Source organism: Podarcis cretensis (genome assembly GCF_951804945.1).
Source record: "Podarcis cretensis genome assembly, chromosome: 13".
Taxonomy (NCBI): domain Eukaryota; kingdom Metazoa; phylum Chordata; class Lepidosauria; order Squamata; family Lacertidae; genus Podarcis; species Podarcis cretensis.
Window position 1 is genome coordinate 619,278 of NC_137182.1, and position 16,341 is coordinate 635,618.

General features: G+C 41.8%; 1 protein-coding gene across 3 annotated transcripts in view; it reads right to left on the reverse strand.

Moving 5' to 3' along the window:
• Window positions 1-16,341, reverse strand: part of GRK3 (G protein-coupled receptor kinase 3) — a 134,792-nt gene that overhangs the window by 57,482 nt on the left and 60,969 nt on the right. For all 3 annotated transcript variants that reach the window (XM_079949553.1, XM_079949555.1, XM_079949554.1), the window contains exons 4-5: window positions 11,545-11,646; window positions 10,913-10,987 (exon numbers count right to left, since the gene is read on the reverse strand). In XM_079949553.1, coding sequence (XP_079805679.1) covers window positions 10,913-10,987; window positions 11,545-11,646 — 177 coding nt within the window. The remainder of the gene's footprint in view (window positions 1-10,912; window positions 10,988-11,544; window positions 11,647-16,341) is intronic.

The following is a 16,341-nucleotide window of genomic DNA, read 5'->3' on the forward strand; positions in this document are numbered from 1 at the left end:
GGATAAGATATAAGGACTTGTTAGAAAATAAAACCCCAAGATGGTTGTCACCAGTGGAAGCAAAGGCACAGAAAAAACTCAATATGGAGGCCAAATGGCCGAAATATTGGGAAATTTTGGAACAAGATGGAGACAGAGTAAAACTGCAGAGTTTTCCATTTCCATTTCCATGGAACTGGCAGAAATGACTGGCAGAATCCGAGACCAGGGAGGAAGATTGGAAGAAATTTAAAGACTATTTACAGAAACATTGTAAAATTAACAACTGTTAGAAGGATGTTGGAATAATATTATATGATTTTAGCAGAAATGATATAAAGGATTTGGGAATAATTGACTGTTAATTGGTGAAAGGAGGAAAAGTAAAGTTACATTATATTAAGATAATTTACAGGATTAAAATTTTAAAAGAAGGAAAGGATTTGCTGAAATGGATAATTGACCTAGAATACAAAAAAGGGAGGTGTGAGGAGGTCAAGGAAATAAGCTAATGAAAGATAAGTAATGAGGAGATTTGATATATTTTTCTTTGTGTTTTTGTTTTTGCTTAATGGATTTAATTTTTTTGTTTTTTTATATTGTGATGTGTTGTTTTGTTTTTTGTTTAATGTGGTATTTTTACTTTTTCTTTCTGTAACCTTTAAAATTTTAATAAATATTATTTTTTTAAAAACAAAAAACTGCAGAGTTTTGAAAAATTAAAAAATAAAGTGCGAGATTGGCTTCATTATTACCAAATAATGGAGGCATATAATTTCGACAAAAAAGTTGGCTTCCAGGTGGAAAAATCAAAATTGGAAACAGAATTGTTAGATCCTAAAATTAAGAATTTGTCAAGAATGTATAACTTGCTGTTGAAACGGAACACTCAGGATGAAACGGTGAAATCTGCTATGATTAAATGGGCACAAGATGTTGGACATAACATTATGATGGCTGACTGGGAACAGTTATGGACCACAGGTATGAAATTTACGGCATGTAATGCCTTAAGAGAGAACTTAATGAAAATGATTTATAGGTGGTACATGACACCAGTCAAGCTTGCAAAAATTTACCATTTGCCCGAAAATAAATGTTGGAAATGTAATGAGACTGAAGGTACATTCTTTCACCTTTGGTGGGCATGCCCAAGGATTAAGACATTCTGGGAGATGATTTATAATGAAATGAAAAAGGTATTTAAATAAACCTTTCTGGAGAAACCAGAGGCCTTTCTCCTGGGCATGGTCGGCCAATTGGTGCTAAAGGAGGACAGAACTTTCTTTATGTATGCAACAACAGCAGCAAGAATACTCATCGTGAAGTACTGGAAGACACAAGATTTACCCACCCGGGAAGAATGGCAGATGAAGCTGATGGACTATATGGAATTGGCGGAAATGAATCCGAGACCAGGGAGAAGAGTCGGTGGAAGAAGATTGGAAAAAAATTAAAGATTATTTACAGAAATATTGTAAAATTAATGAGCTTTAGAAAAATGGTGGAATGAAGTTATATGGCTTTGGCAGAAATGTTATAAGGAACTAGGTACAGATAGATTGTTAATGTATTAAAGGGGAAAAAACAAGGTTAGAATATGTTAAGATTAATTACAGGGCAGAAAACAGAGGAAGATGGAAAGGAATTGCTGAAACAGTTAATTGAAGTGGAATACAAAAAGGGAGGCGTGAGGAAGTCAATGAAACAAGTGAATGAAAGCTAAGATTAAAAATATTGGAAGTGTTTTTAATTGTTTTTGTTTTGTTTTGTTAATTTAATGTTTTACGTAGTGTTTTTGTTTTTGTCTTTGTATTGTATTATATAGATTTGTTTTAATTTTCTTTCTTTCTTTTTGTAATCTTTAAATTCTTAATAAATATTATTTAAAAAAAATAAAAAAGGCCACAACTTTATTAATTTCAGATGTAGGAAAACCTTGGCTTAGGCATTGGGCATGTATCCCTCTCAGCCAGTTGGGGTCTGAGGCAAAGCAGGGACAGACAGGAATTTAGGGGGACACTGCAAAATGTGCATTTACGCATCTTGTCCCCCTTTCTGTTCTGGGAGTTTGATCATACACCAAGCGCTGATGGTCAGTGACTCACCTCACAAACCCCTCTAAAGAGGCCCTGTTAACACCATTGCATGAGGGGTGTGTTACGGTACCCTCCCATTCTGTTGATGGACTAAAGGATTCTACCCAAGGCCTAAAACCGTGAAATTGCGGTCTCGCCACAAGATCCCTACAGCTGAAAAAACCTAACAAATGTCCACAATCCAGCCTTCAAGACCCTGCCTCATGTCCCACAACAACAGGTCGTTCCCTGTCGAGGTCAAATGCATGCCATCAGGAAGGAACAAATCTGGACTGTCAGCCTTAATGTCCATGTGTTTGATGGAGTGACCACCAATACACCAAATAGCATTGCGGATTGCCCTGTTAATTTTAGCATCGCGTAGTTGATGCATAAAGACTTCGCTGCCCCTCTCTATTGTAAAAAATAATAAAAAATAATTATTGAGGAGAATCGATGCCATTTGGGTATCAAAAGATTAAAGATTAGGAAAGTGGAAATTCATTCAAAAACAATATCAGATCATAACCCAATTACGTTAAAATAAAAGAAGGAAGAAAAATAAGAAGATGGAGAATCAATGAAAATTTACTAAATGATGAGAAAATAGTGGGAAAGGCAAGGGTGACCCTAAAAGAATATTTTGAGAACAATCTAAATCAGGGAACTGATATAAATATGCGATGGGATGCAAGCGAGGCAGTAATTCAAGGCTTCTTCATCCAACAAAATATAATCCAAAGAGAGAGATAACAGAAAATGGAGAAACTCTTGAAGGAGGTAAGAGAAAATGAAAATGAATTGGTTAAAAATCCAAAGAAGGAAATAGCAAAACAAAATATTAAGATATTACAGATGCAGCTCTCCATGATTTTGATTTATGAAATAGAACAAAAGATAAAAATATTAAGACTTTTTTTGTTAATTTGCTAGCAAGGCAGGTAGACTGCTTGCATGGCAAATAAAGAAAAAACAAAAAGAGAGAATAATAGAGAAATTAATACAAGAAGGGAAGATAACAGAAGAACCCAAAGAAATATTATTAGAAGTTATATCAAGCAGAAGAGAAGAGATGAAAAAATATTTAGCACAGAATTATAACAAGTGAACAAAATCAACCAATTAAATCTGCCAATAACTATGATGGAGGTGCAACAATCAATTTCAAAAGCAAAGACAGGGAAATCTCCAGGCACAGACGGTTTATCTGCAGCATATTATAAGAAATTAGAAGATATACTGTCAGAACCAATGAAAGCAGTCATGAATGGAATTTTTTAAAAAGGGGAAATATCAAAATCATGGGAAGAAGCCTTCATCACTTTGATACCCAAACAAGGAATGGTTCCAATGTCAACCAAAAATTGTAACCTATATCATTATTAAATAACGATTACAAAATATTTACTGACATACTGGCTAATAGAAGTCCCAATATTAGATAAAGAATTATTACAAAATAAGAAAAAAGTAATCTCTAGAATATATGGAATTTTATTAGAATGGAAGGTTAAAGATGAGCAAGTAAAGGAAGTAATGATTAAATGGCAATGGATATAGGTAAACCTATTCAATTATCATCATGGGAAAAATTATGGAATGAGAATTGGAGATTTACGGCTTGCGATGCCATAAAGGAAAATTTTCTAAAGATGTTTTATAGATGGTACATAACACCAAGCAAAATATTCAAAATGTATAAAACAAAAGCCAAAATGTGTTGGAGGTGTAACCAAGCAGAGAGGACGCTGTGGACCTATAATAAAATTAAGAGCTTCTGGGATATGGTATATGAAGAGCTGAAGAAAATATTTAAACAAACCTTTATTAAAAAAAACCCAGAAGCTTTTCTGCTGGGCATATTAGACTCCAACTTTGCAATAGAATATTCCTGTATGCAACACTGGCAGTGAGAATCTTAATTGCAAAAAATTGGAAAAAGATAGTACCAATAAAAAAAGAGTGGCAAGATAAATTATTTGATTACCTTGAATTGGCCAAAATGACGAATTCAATTAGGGCACAATCTAAACAAAAATTCCAAAATGAATGGGGAATATATAGAGATGATCTAACAAAGCTGTGCCCTAAAATCAATACCTGGACTTGCTTTGAGTAATTTTTGCAAAACAAAATATGGTGTAAAAGAATAAAATATAGAGAAAACTAGGGAAAAGGAAATGGGAAAGAAACAGTTTACCAAATATGAAATTAGACGAAGGAAGTCCATTAGAAAAGAATAAGAATTGAAATATGGATGTACGTTTATTATTTGTTTTGTATCTGTATTTTTTTAATTAAAAAGTCTGTGTTGTAATAAAAAGCTAATGAAAAGCATATAATTCATTTTGTAAGCTTGCACCCAGTTTTCCAATCTGTTAAGGTGATTGTGAATTCTGATTCTGCCTTCTGCGGCAATTGCTCCCCCTCCCTGTTGGGTGTCACCTGCAAATTGGATAAGCAATCCTTCAATTCTGCAGCACCCCACTTATCCCTTGCTTCCAGGATGATGAGGAACCATTAATGAGTACTCTTTGGATTCAGTCAGTCAACCAGCTACAAATCCACCTAACAGTTACCTCGTTCAACCCACATTTTACCAGCTTCCTTGCAAGAATATCATGGGGGACACTGTCAAAAGCCTTACTCAAATCAAAATACAGGAGGTGGTTCACGGGGCTCCAGGCACTCATCCAAGGTCTGTGTTCCTTTGGAGAATTGAGACATGGTGGAGAATGCCGCACCTTTAAGAAATATGGTTTATTCACATATTTACACCTTCAATCTGCACAGAGGGAATCTAGATCTTACAGCATGGTCATTTCAAGCAGGGATTGTCCCATACAGCCGTGCAGCACTGGAATCAAAGGCATCTCTCCCAGCCAGCCTTCAGTCAGCCTGCCCAAGAGGGATACCAGTTTTTTTCTGTCTCTTCTTCTTCCCAGCACATCTTGCTCCAAAGACTCCATTTTCCTGTCATTTCGAACCCACACTAACATGTCATGTTAGTGCCGCTATCCCAGGTGAGGCCCTGGTTTGGAGAGAAAGCTTAGCCTGTGCTTTTCCACTAGCCTTCAATCTTCCCTCCAATACTCCAAATAATCAAAATACTATCATTTATTAATTTCTAGGGTTTTGGGCCCCTGCTCCCCCACAATACTACTGTTAGGCCTGGTCGTTGTCCTCTTCAGATCACCACACAAACGCTTCTTGTTCTTTTATAAAACTTTTTATTGCGTATTAACAAAACAATCTTATAAACGGTTCTTAACTATTATTCCTCCGAGTCACTTCTTTCAGATACCTTCTGAGCTCTGCTTCTCCGTCCATGACCAGCCACTCTCAAAATGGCGAAGGCGCCCTTCCCTTCGCTTTCCTGCTCTTTTTTCTCACCTCCTGGCTAGAGCTGGCCTGTATCTCCCCTCCTCCCAATCTGAGCTAGAACTGAACCCTGGCCTTTCCTGGGAACAGCCGGTCCCTCCCTCTTGTTCCTCTTGCTCCCTTCTATTAGATTCACTGCTCTCCTTCCCCCCATGGGGAATGCTTTCTCCCTCTGAGAAACTGGAAACTTCTAACTCTTCCCTGACAACTACCACCCCTTTTAGCAAAAGGGGCAGCTTTCCACAACTGTGCAGAACAAACAACAGAACAGTTACTGACAGCATTCAGAGCAATACATCAAAACAGATGATAGCACAGCGACACATTTTAAAACACAGTAACAGTTCATCTCCAAGTGACCTCCAGTTTCCCTCGAATCCTTCAGGCCTTCTCTTTCCTCTTGGGGTACATTTTGGCCACCATTCTGCATCCCAATGCAGCTTCTCAGTAACCCACACTTGACAGTCAAGGTGATAAATTTCCAATAAATCTCCAATGTTTAAGCCAGGATGTCAGCCTCAGTATGGATGTCAGCCTCAGATGTCTCACCAAAGGCCCTCCTTTATCACTATTATCATTACTCATCCGAATAATTCCTAAACATTGTTAACAAGGTGCCCCATGATATTCTTGTAAAGAAGCTGGAAAAATGTGGTCTTGACTATGCTACCACTCAGTGGATTTGTAACTGGCTGACTGACCGAACCCAAAGGGTGCTCATCAATGGTTCCTCTTCATCCTGGAGAAGAGTGACTAGTGGGGTGCCACAGGGTTCTGTCTTGGGCCCGGTCTTATTCAACATCTTTATCAACGACTTGGATGATGGACTCAAGGGCATCCTGATCAAATTTGCAGATGACACCAAACTGGGAGGGGTGGCTAACACCCCAGAGGACAGGATCACACTTCAAAACGACCTTGACAGATTAGAGAACTGGGCCAAAACAAACAAGATGAATTTTATTTATTTATTTATTTAAAGAATATTTATTAAGGTTTTACAAAGTCATAAATACAAAAATACATAGTAAAGCAAAAAAAGGAAAAAAACTCTCAAACAAAAATACAAAATACAGAAAACAAGAAAAATAGAAAAATAGAAAAATAGAAAAAAGAAAGTTAAAACAAATCCATTTTTTATAACTTTAAACTCATTAGCTTGTTTCTTTGACCTCCTCACACCTCCCCTTTTTGTATTCCCATTAATATAATCAAAACAGCAAATCCTTACCCTCTTTCATTTATCTTAACTCAATATCTTAACATATTATAACTCTATATTTTCGCCCATTATCAATTCATTTTTGAATACTCTTTTTAACTTTGTTGCTAATGCCACTTATTTTCAATCCAATATCATTTTAACATTCATTAATTTTACAGTGTTTCTGCAGGTAGTCTTTAAATTTCTTCCAATCTTCTTCCACCAACTCTTCTCCCAGGTCTCGGATTCTGCCAGTCATTTCCACTAATTCATCTGCCACTCTTCCAGGGTGGGTAGATCTTGTGTCTTCCAATACTTTGCAATAAGTATTCTTGCTGCCGTTGTTGCATACATAAAAAAAGTTCTATCCTTTTTTGGCACCAATTGGCCGACCACGCCCAGTAGAAAGGCCTCTGGTTTCTTCAAGAAGGTATACTTAAATACCTTTTTCATTTCATTATAAATCATCTCCCAGAAAGCCTTAATCTTTGGGCACGTCCACCAAAGGTGAAAGAATGTACCTTCATTCTCTTTACATTTCCAACATTTGTTCTCGGGCAAATGATATATTTTTGCAAGCTTGACTGGTGTCATGTACCACCTGTAGATCATTTTCATAATATTCTCTCTTAAGGCATTGCATGCCGTGAATTTCATACCGGTGGTCCACAACTGTTCCCAGTCAGCAAACATAATATTATGACCAATATCTTGTGCCCATTTAATCATAGCTGATTTAACCATTTCATCCTGAGTATTCCATTTTAACAGCAAGCTATACATTCTTGAAAGTATCTTAGTTTTGAGATCTAACAGTTCTGTTTCCAATTTTGATTTTTCCACCTGGAAGCCATTTTTTTTATCCAAATTGTAGGGCTCTCTTATTTGAAAATAATGAAGCCAGTCTTGCACTTTATCTTTTAATTTCTCAAAACTCTGCAATTTCAATTTTTCTCCCAAACAAGATGAATTTTAACAGGGAGAAATGTAAAGTATTGCACTTGGGCAAAAAAAAAAATGAGAGGCACAAATACAAGATGGGTGACACCTGGCTTGAGAGCAGTACATGTGAAAAGGATCTAGGAGTCTTGGTTGACCACAAACTTGACATGAGCCAACAGTGTGACGCGGCAGCTAAAAAAGCCAATGCAATTCTGGGCTGCATCAATAGGAGTATAGCATCTAGATCAAGGGAAGTAATAGTGCCACTGTATTCTGCTCTGGTCAGACCTCACCTGGAGTACTGTGTCCAGTTCTGGGCACCACAGTTCAAGGAGAACACTGACAAACTGGAACGTGTCCAGAGGAGGGCAACCAAAATGGTCAAAGGCCTGGAAACGATGCCTTATGAGGAACGGCTAAGGGAGCTGGGCATGTTTAGCCTGGAGAAGAGGAGGTTAAGGGGTGATATGATAGCCATGTTCAACTATATAAAAGGATGTCACATAGAGGAGGGAGAAAGGTTGTTTTCTGCTGCTCCAGAGAAGCGGACACGGAGCAATGGATCCAAACTACAAGAAAGAAGATTCCACCTAAACATTAGGAAGAACTTCCTGACAGTAAGAGCTGTTCGACAGTGGAATTTGCTGCCAAGGAGTGTGGTGGAGTCTCCTTCTTTGGAGGTCTTTAAGCAGAGGCTTGACAACCATATGTCAGGAGTGCTCTGATGGTGTTTCCTGCTTGGCAGGGGGTTGGACTCAATGGCCCTTGTGGTCTCTTCAACTCTATGATTCTATGATTCTAACAGTTTTCATCATTACAGGAATGGAAAAAGTAAACAAAACAATTATTAGCCCCCCACCCCACCCAAACACATCACAGCATTTCAAAACCAGTGCTGAACTTGCAGGCAGAGTCCCCTCATAAATTAGTTCAGAGTCCCAAGAAAAACCCTCTTGTTGTAATAGCCTGCCTGGGTTTTCTAAAGAATTCTTACTCTTGAGTAAACACAGTTCTCAGTCAACCCAATTCCTTCTAGGTTGCGGGTCAGGGCCTCCAAATTCACACCCAAGTCGCATAACCATTTCTGTAACTGCTTCAAACGCAATCCCAAGATCCCAGCTGCTCCCTCTCTGGCACATGGGGGATCTCTTCCCTGGGGCCCATTCCACCCCATCTACTGACCCATATTCAAAATCAAAATCTTGCCACCATACTTTATCTGGAGCACTTTCTTCAGAATCTCCAGGCCTGGCCCACCCATATGGGTGGCCAGAACTCAACCCCCCCCCCCTTGCTTACTCCTGGGGCCAAACAAAAACAAGTAACTTCCCCAGTGGCTTCCTTCCCCACTTGTAGCATTGAGGCCTTTCCCCACCTGTCAAGGACACTTGAGTCACCCAAGGGCCAAATCACTGGTGTTCGAAACCTCACCAAATCCAGCAGGTACACAAGCTTCACATTTCTCTTGCACTTCTGGCCATGCAGACACACCTCCTCCTGAAGTTTTCCTTGCATGTTCTCCATGAAGGAAAACTCTGCCAGCTCACTTTTCATCTTCCATCACAGATTCAGCAGGAGTCATCTGCTTCTCCTTCCACCCCCAAATACACCAATCCAGCAGCCGTCTGCTGCTCCTCTGGCTTCTCTCTGAGTGCACTGGAAGTTGACTTCCTTATAGGTGCTGGCTCCTCTCCCATTTCCTCGGGCACAACTTCCAACTCAGTGGGAGCCAACTGCTCCCCCACTCCAGCCAGCTCATCCTTAGCTCCATTGCATCCAGCTACAGACTGCAACTTTCCACAGTCCAAGCCTTTCAATTGCCCATCCACATTCTGGATCTCTCCAGCCAACCTTTCCTCTTGGGTGCTTGGCAGTAGGACTCCAGGGCACTCCCAGACTCCCATAGCATCTCACTCTCTTCGCATGTGGTATCATGCTCTCTGGCTCCATTTTCTTTTTCCTTTCTTCCTCATCCTCAGCAGGTTTCCAGGGTCAACTAGAAGCAGCTCTGCCAGCCAGCCTTCCTCCAGGGCAATTTCTTCTGGCACCCTGGGAGGAGTTCAGCAGCCTCTCCTCAGCTCCAGCCAATGCAGTACCTTTTTCTTCCACTACCCTCTATCCTCTGATCAGCACCTCGTAACTGGGCTTCCACATCAGCCCTCACCACCTGCAGCTGTTGGTCTATCCAGAGGCGTAGGAAGGTCAGGTGGTACCCGGTGCGGAAAATTTCTTGTCACCCCCTCCCCAAATTGTTGTTTGGTTTTTTTGCCTGCAAAAATGGTTTTACGTTATTTCATATTTTCTTAGAAAGGAATGTGGATTCTGAGCCTCTGATATCAAGTAGGCGACTATGGACAGATACTTAAATCTACAGGATGGATTGTGTTTTGGCTTGTGTTATTTTATTTATATTTATTGTTTATTTATTTAATAAAATTTATTTTTAAAAAACCTGCAAAGTGGTTTACCAAAACAAAAAACAAAAAAATCACAGCAGTAAAATCAAGAAAAATTAACAATCCTACTTTAAAACATACAAAAGCTAAAATATTAAGATTTAAATTACTTCAACTTCCTAAGGATCTAGGTATGCTTGCCTAAAAAATAATGCCTTTAGCAGGTGCCTGAAAAGAGTCTAGCAAAGGCATGTGCTTTGTTGAAATTTCAGCCTTCATGACATAGGAAAACGGCCAAGTAAACAGCTATTTTCGTGGAGGAGGGTCAAGATATTAACTGATATGCATGAAATTTCATATTTAGCTATATAATCCCTAGTGTAGTAAGATGCCTTTGGGGCAGGCATTTTTTTAAAAAAAGTTTTCTATGAACCAGTAATTGTAGGGCAGTAATTGTTCCTTGATAATTTGTCACCCCCCTCCATGATGGCACCTGGGGGGACCCACCCCCCGCCCCCTCTCCTTCCCCCCTGGGTCTATCAGGTGTTTTATATCTTGTGGAGAGGCCCTCCCTTCAGCAAACTGCTGGCTTTGGCACTCCTCCATCAGCTTCATTTTGCTGAAGGAGTACTGCTATTCCTCCCTCCATTTTGACTTCAGGCGCATGTTGCTCCTAGGCCTTCTCTCCAGGAAACACAGATCCCACTTTTGACATCAGTGTTACAAACATTGGGTGCCACTCCTGCTCTCTGCCAAGCGGTAGCAAGATTCCAGGGGGTTCCAGGCACTCACCCAGGATCTGTGTTCCTTTGGAGAATTGAGACACAGTGAAGACACATATCTGCCCATTGTAAACTGCTTCAAGATCTTTCAAGTAGTAAGCAGTATATAAAAGGAAATAATAATAACAACAACAAGGATTCCAGAATCACCTGAAAAAGGGTTGGTGGGACCTGCTTCTTGGCAAGATGAGTTTGCACGTGATCAACTGTTGGCTTCGAAAAAGGCTGTGGGAGGGGGGAAAGGATTTTTTAAATTAATTTTTTCCCCCAAGACTTTATTATGAAGTTAAAATAACAATCCAGTAAGAAATACAAAGAAGGGAGGGATAATTATTTTTAATGGGCTAAAGATGGTTTGAGGGGGGGGGGAGCCAGCAAAGTGCTTTCATTTATTAATTAAAATATGTATATACTACTGTTTCTCATATAGATAAATAGACAAACAGCTGTTTGCTGTCCTCACCAGCTTATGCTAAATATTTTCATGGGCGGAAGAAGAAATTTGGTCTATAGCACTCAAAAGAGGCATTACAGCTGAAGCAGAGGAAGCCACGACTTCTGTGTAAGAAGTCCACAGTAACAAATCAACGAGATGTTTCTTCCTGGCTTCCAATCCTTTTAACAAAAGCACTGCTTTAAGTGGCTTTTAAAGGGTCCCTGTCCCTCACTGCGTTTAAAGAAGTGCTGCATTCCAGTCCCTGGCTAGGCCTCCATGTTAAGACATCTCTGTCTGGTTTGAAGTCCTGGCTTTTAACTAATCCCGGGAGGATGTGCTTACGTACATGTGAGCAGGAGAGCAGCTCTTTCATTATATAGGTGTCGTAGATCTGCCGGCTCCTGCTGAGACGATCCTCCTCCGAGTCCAGTTTTTCATATTCTTTAATCTGCAAGACACAAATGTGGTGATTCAGCACACTGAGCCTTTGAGCTCCTCGATACCTCCTTTGATGGCTCTTCTCTTGGCTTTCCCACTGCCAGACGACTGAATAACTGGAGAATCTGCCCAAAACCCAACAACAGCAAGGTTGAGCTCAGCGGCAGAGCATCTGCCTTGCATGCAGCAGGTACCAGGATCAACCCCCAATGGTAGGGCACCACAAACTTGACATGAGCCAACAGTGTGACGCGGCAGCTAAAAAAGCCAATGCAATTCTGGGCTGCATCAATAGGAGTATAGCATCTAGATCAAGGGAAGTAATAGTGCCACTGCTCTGGTCAGACCTCACCTGGAGTACTGTGTCCAGTTCTGGGCACCACAGTTCAAGAAGGACACTGACAAACTGGAACGTGTCCAGAGGAGGGCAACCAAAATGGTCAAAGGCCTGGAAACAATGCCTTATGAGGAACGGCTAAGGGAGCTGGGCATGTTTAGCCTGGAGAAGAGGAGGTTAAGGGGGGATATGATAGCCATGTTCAAATATATAAAAGGATGTCACATAGAGGAGGGAGAAAGGTTGTTTTCTGCTGCTCCAGAGAAGCGGACACGGAGCAATGGTTCCAAACTACAAGAAAGAAGATTCCACCTAAACATTAGGAAGAACTTCCTGACAGTAAGAGCTGTTCGACAGCGGAATTTGCTGCCAAGGAGTGTGGTGGAGTCTCCTTCTTTGGAGGTCTTTAAGCAGAGGCTTGACAACCATATGTCAGGAGTGCTCTGATGGTGTTTCCTGCTTGGCAGGGGGTTGGACTCGATGGCCCTTGTGGTCTCTTCCAACTCTATGATTCTATGATTCTATGACACTCCTGCCTGCAATGCTGGAGAGCTGCTGCCGGTCAGTGTAGAGATGGAATAACTCAGTGTAAGGCAATGTCCTAAGTTCAACACTCCAGGCCACTTTGCCTACATCTGGAGGCAGCGAAAGCCATTCTTTGTGCGGCTGATAGAGCGGCAAAGAGCTTGATCGTAAAATCATAGTTGGAATGAACCTAAAGGGTCATCTAGCCCAATGCAGGTATCACAGCTTGAGAAACCTTGTCTTTCAAAGCAGATTAGTGCCACATTCTAGCTACGTTGCCAAATGCATGCCACTCTCCCCTTTTTACAATGCTCTTCCAGAAAAGGGCAGCTCTCCTAAGATTTCTCTCCCCAGGTGACCAGTATACAGTCTAAGCAGGGCTGCTACGGCCAGCACCAGGCGCTCTCTTCCTTCCCTGCCTCTCAGACCCTGGGCTATTTTGGGAAAGGCCAGAGCAGCCTTCCTGGTGCTGGAAAGCAGGCCAGGGGATCACAAGCTGCAATCAAGCCTCTTACCCTAACTGACTCAGCTCCATCCGTTAATTCCTCTAATCAGTTTCCATGGAAAAGAGACTTCTGCATTTACATCAGGCCTGCAGCGGCATTGACACCAGGAAAGGATTTGCGGGGGAATGGAACAGCTGCTTAAGCCTCATTAACAGGCAGCTCTGGGTTGCGTGTAGATGCTGGTTGATTGTGGTTGCCCCATATTCAGGATGTGTTGGCACCAGAGCCCCTTGGTGTGATCCTCAGCATAAGGGCCAAGAGCCTCAGAGGAGCCATGGGTCCACCCAGCCCAGCATCCTGTCTCCAGCAGCCACTGCCTCTGGGAAGCCTACCAACAGGGCATGAAGGCAATTCCCAATCTGTGTGCCACCAGAAATTAAATGAGGGGCTTCTGTGAGCCCCCAACGCTCCTTCAGGGACAGGGAGCCACTGCAGAGAAGGCCCATTCTCGTGTTGCCACTCTCTGAACCTCTTGAGGAGGGGGCACACAAAGGAGGGCCTCAGAAGCTGATCTCAGGGTTCGAGTAGGTTCATATGGGAAGAGGCAGTCCTTGAGGTATTGCGGTCCTGAGTCGTTTAAGGCTTTATAGGTTAAAATCAGCACTTTGAATTGGGCCCAGAAACTAACTGGTAGCCAGTGCAGTCAGACCAGGATTGGTGTAATATGCTCAAACTGTCTTGCTCTGGTGAGCAACCTGGCTGCTGAATTCTGCACCAGCTGAAGTTTCCGAGGCAGCCCTATGTATAACGCATTGCAGTAATCTAATTAAATGACATACAAATTTTATGAAATAAATAAATGTAAGTCACTGGGTGAGGGGTCCCAAACCAGGGGCCCCAAACTAGGACTTTCAGCAGCCACTCTCAACAGCTCTGTTCGTCTCCTTTGCTGCAATGTCTCTAAAAGCTGTCGTGTACTGAATCAGACCCTTGGTCAATCCATCTTGCTCAATGCTGTCTACTGACTGGCAGCAATGGCAGGGGACTTTCCCAGTCATACCTGGAGATGCTGCCAGGGACTGAACCTGCAACAAGGCGGCGGCTCTGTCCCCTGGGCTACAGCCCTACTGTGGAAGAAAGGGGAGGAAGAAACACTCTGGCCTGCAGATCCAGCCTGGACAGAATCAGCTGACTTCCCAGTGTGAAGACTGTCAGCTTGAATCAGCCCTCACCAACAGGACACCCTCCAAATGTTTTGGACTACGCAACCCCCATCAGCTCCAGTCAAGCATGACAGCGCTGGCTGATAGGAGTTGTAGTCCACATCATCTGGAAGGGACTACGTTGGCAAAGGTTGCTCTACATACACATATATTCCCCCCTCTAATAAACACCCATTTGACAGCTATGGCTGAATCATTCCCAATAAATCCTTAATCGTGACTCGCACAGCAACAGGTGAGATTCTATTTCTGCATTTAAGGGTGTGTTGATGTCCCTGGATTTCTTCTGCTCTCGTTGAGAATAAGAAAGGGATCAAATGTAGCATAATTCCATGAAGGACATGTGCTTAATCAGCCAGGAGGTGTTTTTTTTTAAAAAAAGATTCTAATACTTATTTTTTAAAAACTGAAGAACTGAAGGTGGCAACCACCACCTTATATATTTATTTATGACTTCTATTAGCTTGCCATTTTGCCCAAAAGGCTGCTGTTGTTTACCTTTGGAAGGAAGGAAGAAACCCTCACCACCAGCCATGCTGCTGGGGCTGATGGGAGTTGCAGTCCAGCAACATCTGGAGAACACCAGGTTGGGGAAGAGGAGAGGAGGCAATATCCAGATCCCAATATAAGCCTATTTTGTATGTTCTTATAAAAGAGTATCTTTTCATATTTTCTTATTTATTCCCTATTGCACAACAAATACACCAGAACCAAAAACAAACTCAATTCCTGTCAGGCCTGGTCGTTGTCCTCTTCAGATCACCACACAAACGCTTCTTGTTCTTTTATAAAACTTTTTATTGCGTATTAACAAAACAATCTTATAAACGGTTCTTAACTATTATTCCTCCGAGTCACTTCTTTCAGATACCTTCTGAGCTCTGCTTCTCCGTGACCAGCCACTCTCAAAATGGCGAAGGCGCCCTTCCCTTCGCTTTCCTGCTCTTTTTTCTCACCTCCTGGCTAGAGCTGGCCTGTATCTCCCCTCCTCCCAATCTGAGCTAGAACTGAACCTTTGCCTTTCCTGGGAACAGCCGGTCCCTCCCTGTTGTTCCTCTTGCTCTCTTCAATTAGATTCACTGCTCTACTTCCCCCCTTGGGGAATGCTTTCTCCCTCTGAGAAACTGGAAACTTCTAACTCTTCCCTGACATCACCCCCTCCCCTAAGTCCCCCTTCCTCCTCCTCGCTCTCCTCTGTTTCTGAAGGACCGAACCCTATGAACTCCTCTTCCTCGCTGTCTCTTCAAAAATTTCTTGAAGATGCCAGTTATGGGGTTTTGGCTTGTGGGGATATTTTCTATGAAATTCTCCCTGCAATTCTGGAACGTTAATTTTTTCTGCTGGTTCCCATGAGTTCTCAGACTCATCTAACCCTTTCCATGCAACCAAATACTGTAATTTCCTCCTACTTATTCTCGAGTCTAATATCTCTTCCACTTCGGTCTCCTCTTCCCCCATCATGGTGGGAAAAGGAGGAGGTTCCCTTGAAATTTGATACTTATGCGCTGGTACAAACACTGACAATAAAGATCTATGAAATACACGGTGTATTCTCATATTTTCAGGCAAATGAAGTTTGAAAGCGACTGGGTTAATTTGAGCCTTTACTTGGAAAGGTCCCAATCTCCTTGGTTCTAGCTTTTTACACCTCCCTCGTATTGGTAGTCCCTTGCTAGATAGCCATACCCAGCTCCCTACTTGGATTTCTTCCCCAACTCGCTGGTACGTGTTTGCAGCTCTCTTGTAAGCCTCTTTAGCTTCTTCCAAATCCTCTTTCAGTATCTCATGAAGGCACCTCAACTCCTCTATCATTTGTTCTGCTGCTGGTACTGCTAACTGCTCCTCTTGACCTGGGAATGCCCTTGGGTGCAAGCCATAGTTTGCCACAAATGGGACTCTGCCCGTAGACACATGCATTGCATTATTATACGCAAACTCTGCTAGACTCAATTTCTCTAACCACCCTCTCTGCTGATAACCAGCATAACACCTCAGATATTGTTGTAGTGTTGCATTCGTTCTTTCAGCTTCCCCATTGGTTTGCGGGTGTCTCGCCGACGTGAAGCTTAGCTCCACATCTAGTAACTGCATTAACCTCCTCCAAAATTGTGATGTAAATTGGGCCCCTCTATCTGAAATGATTTGTGATGGCATACCATGCAACCTAAAAATAT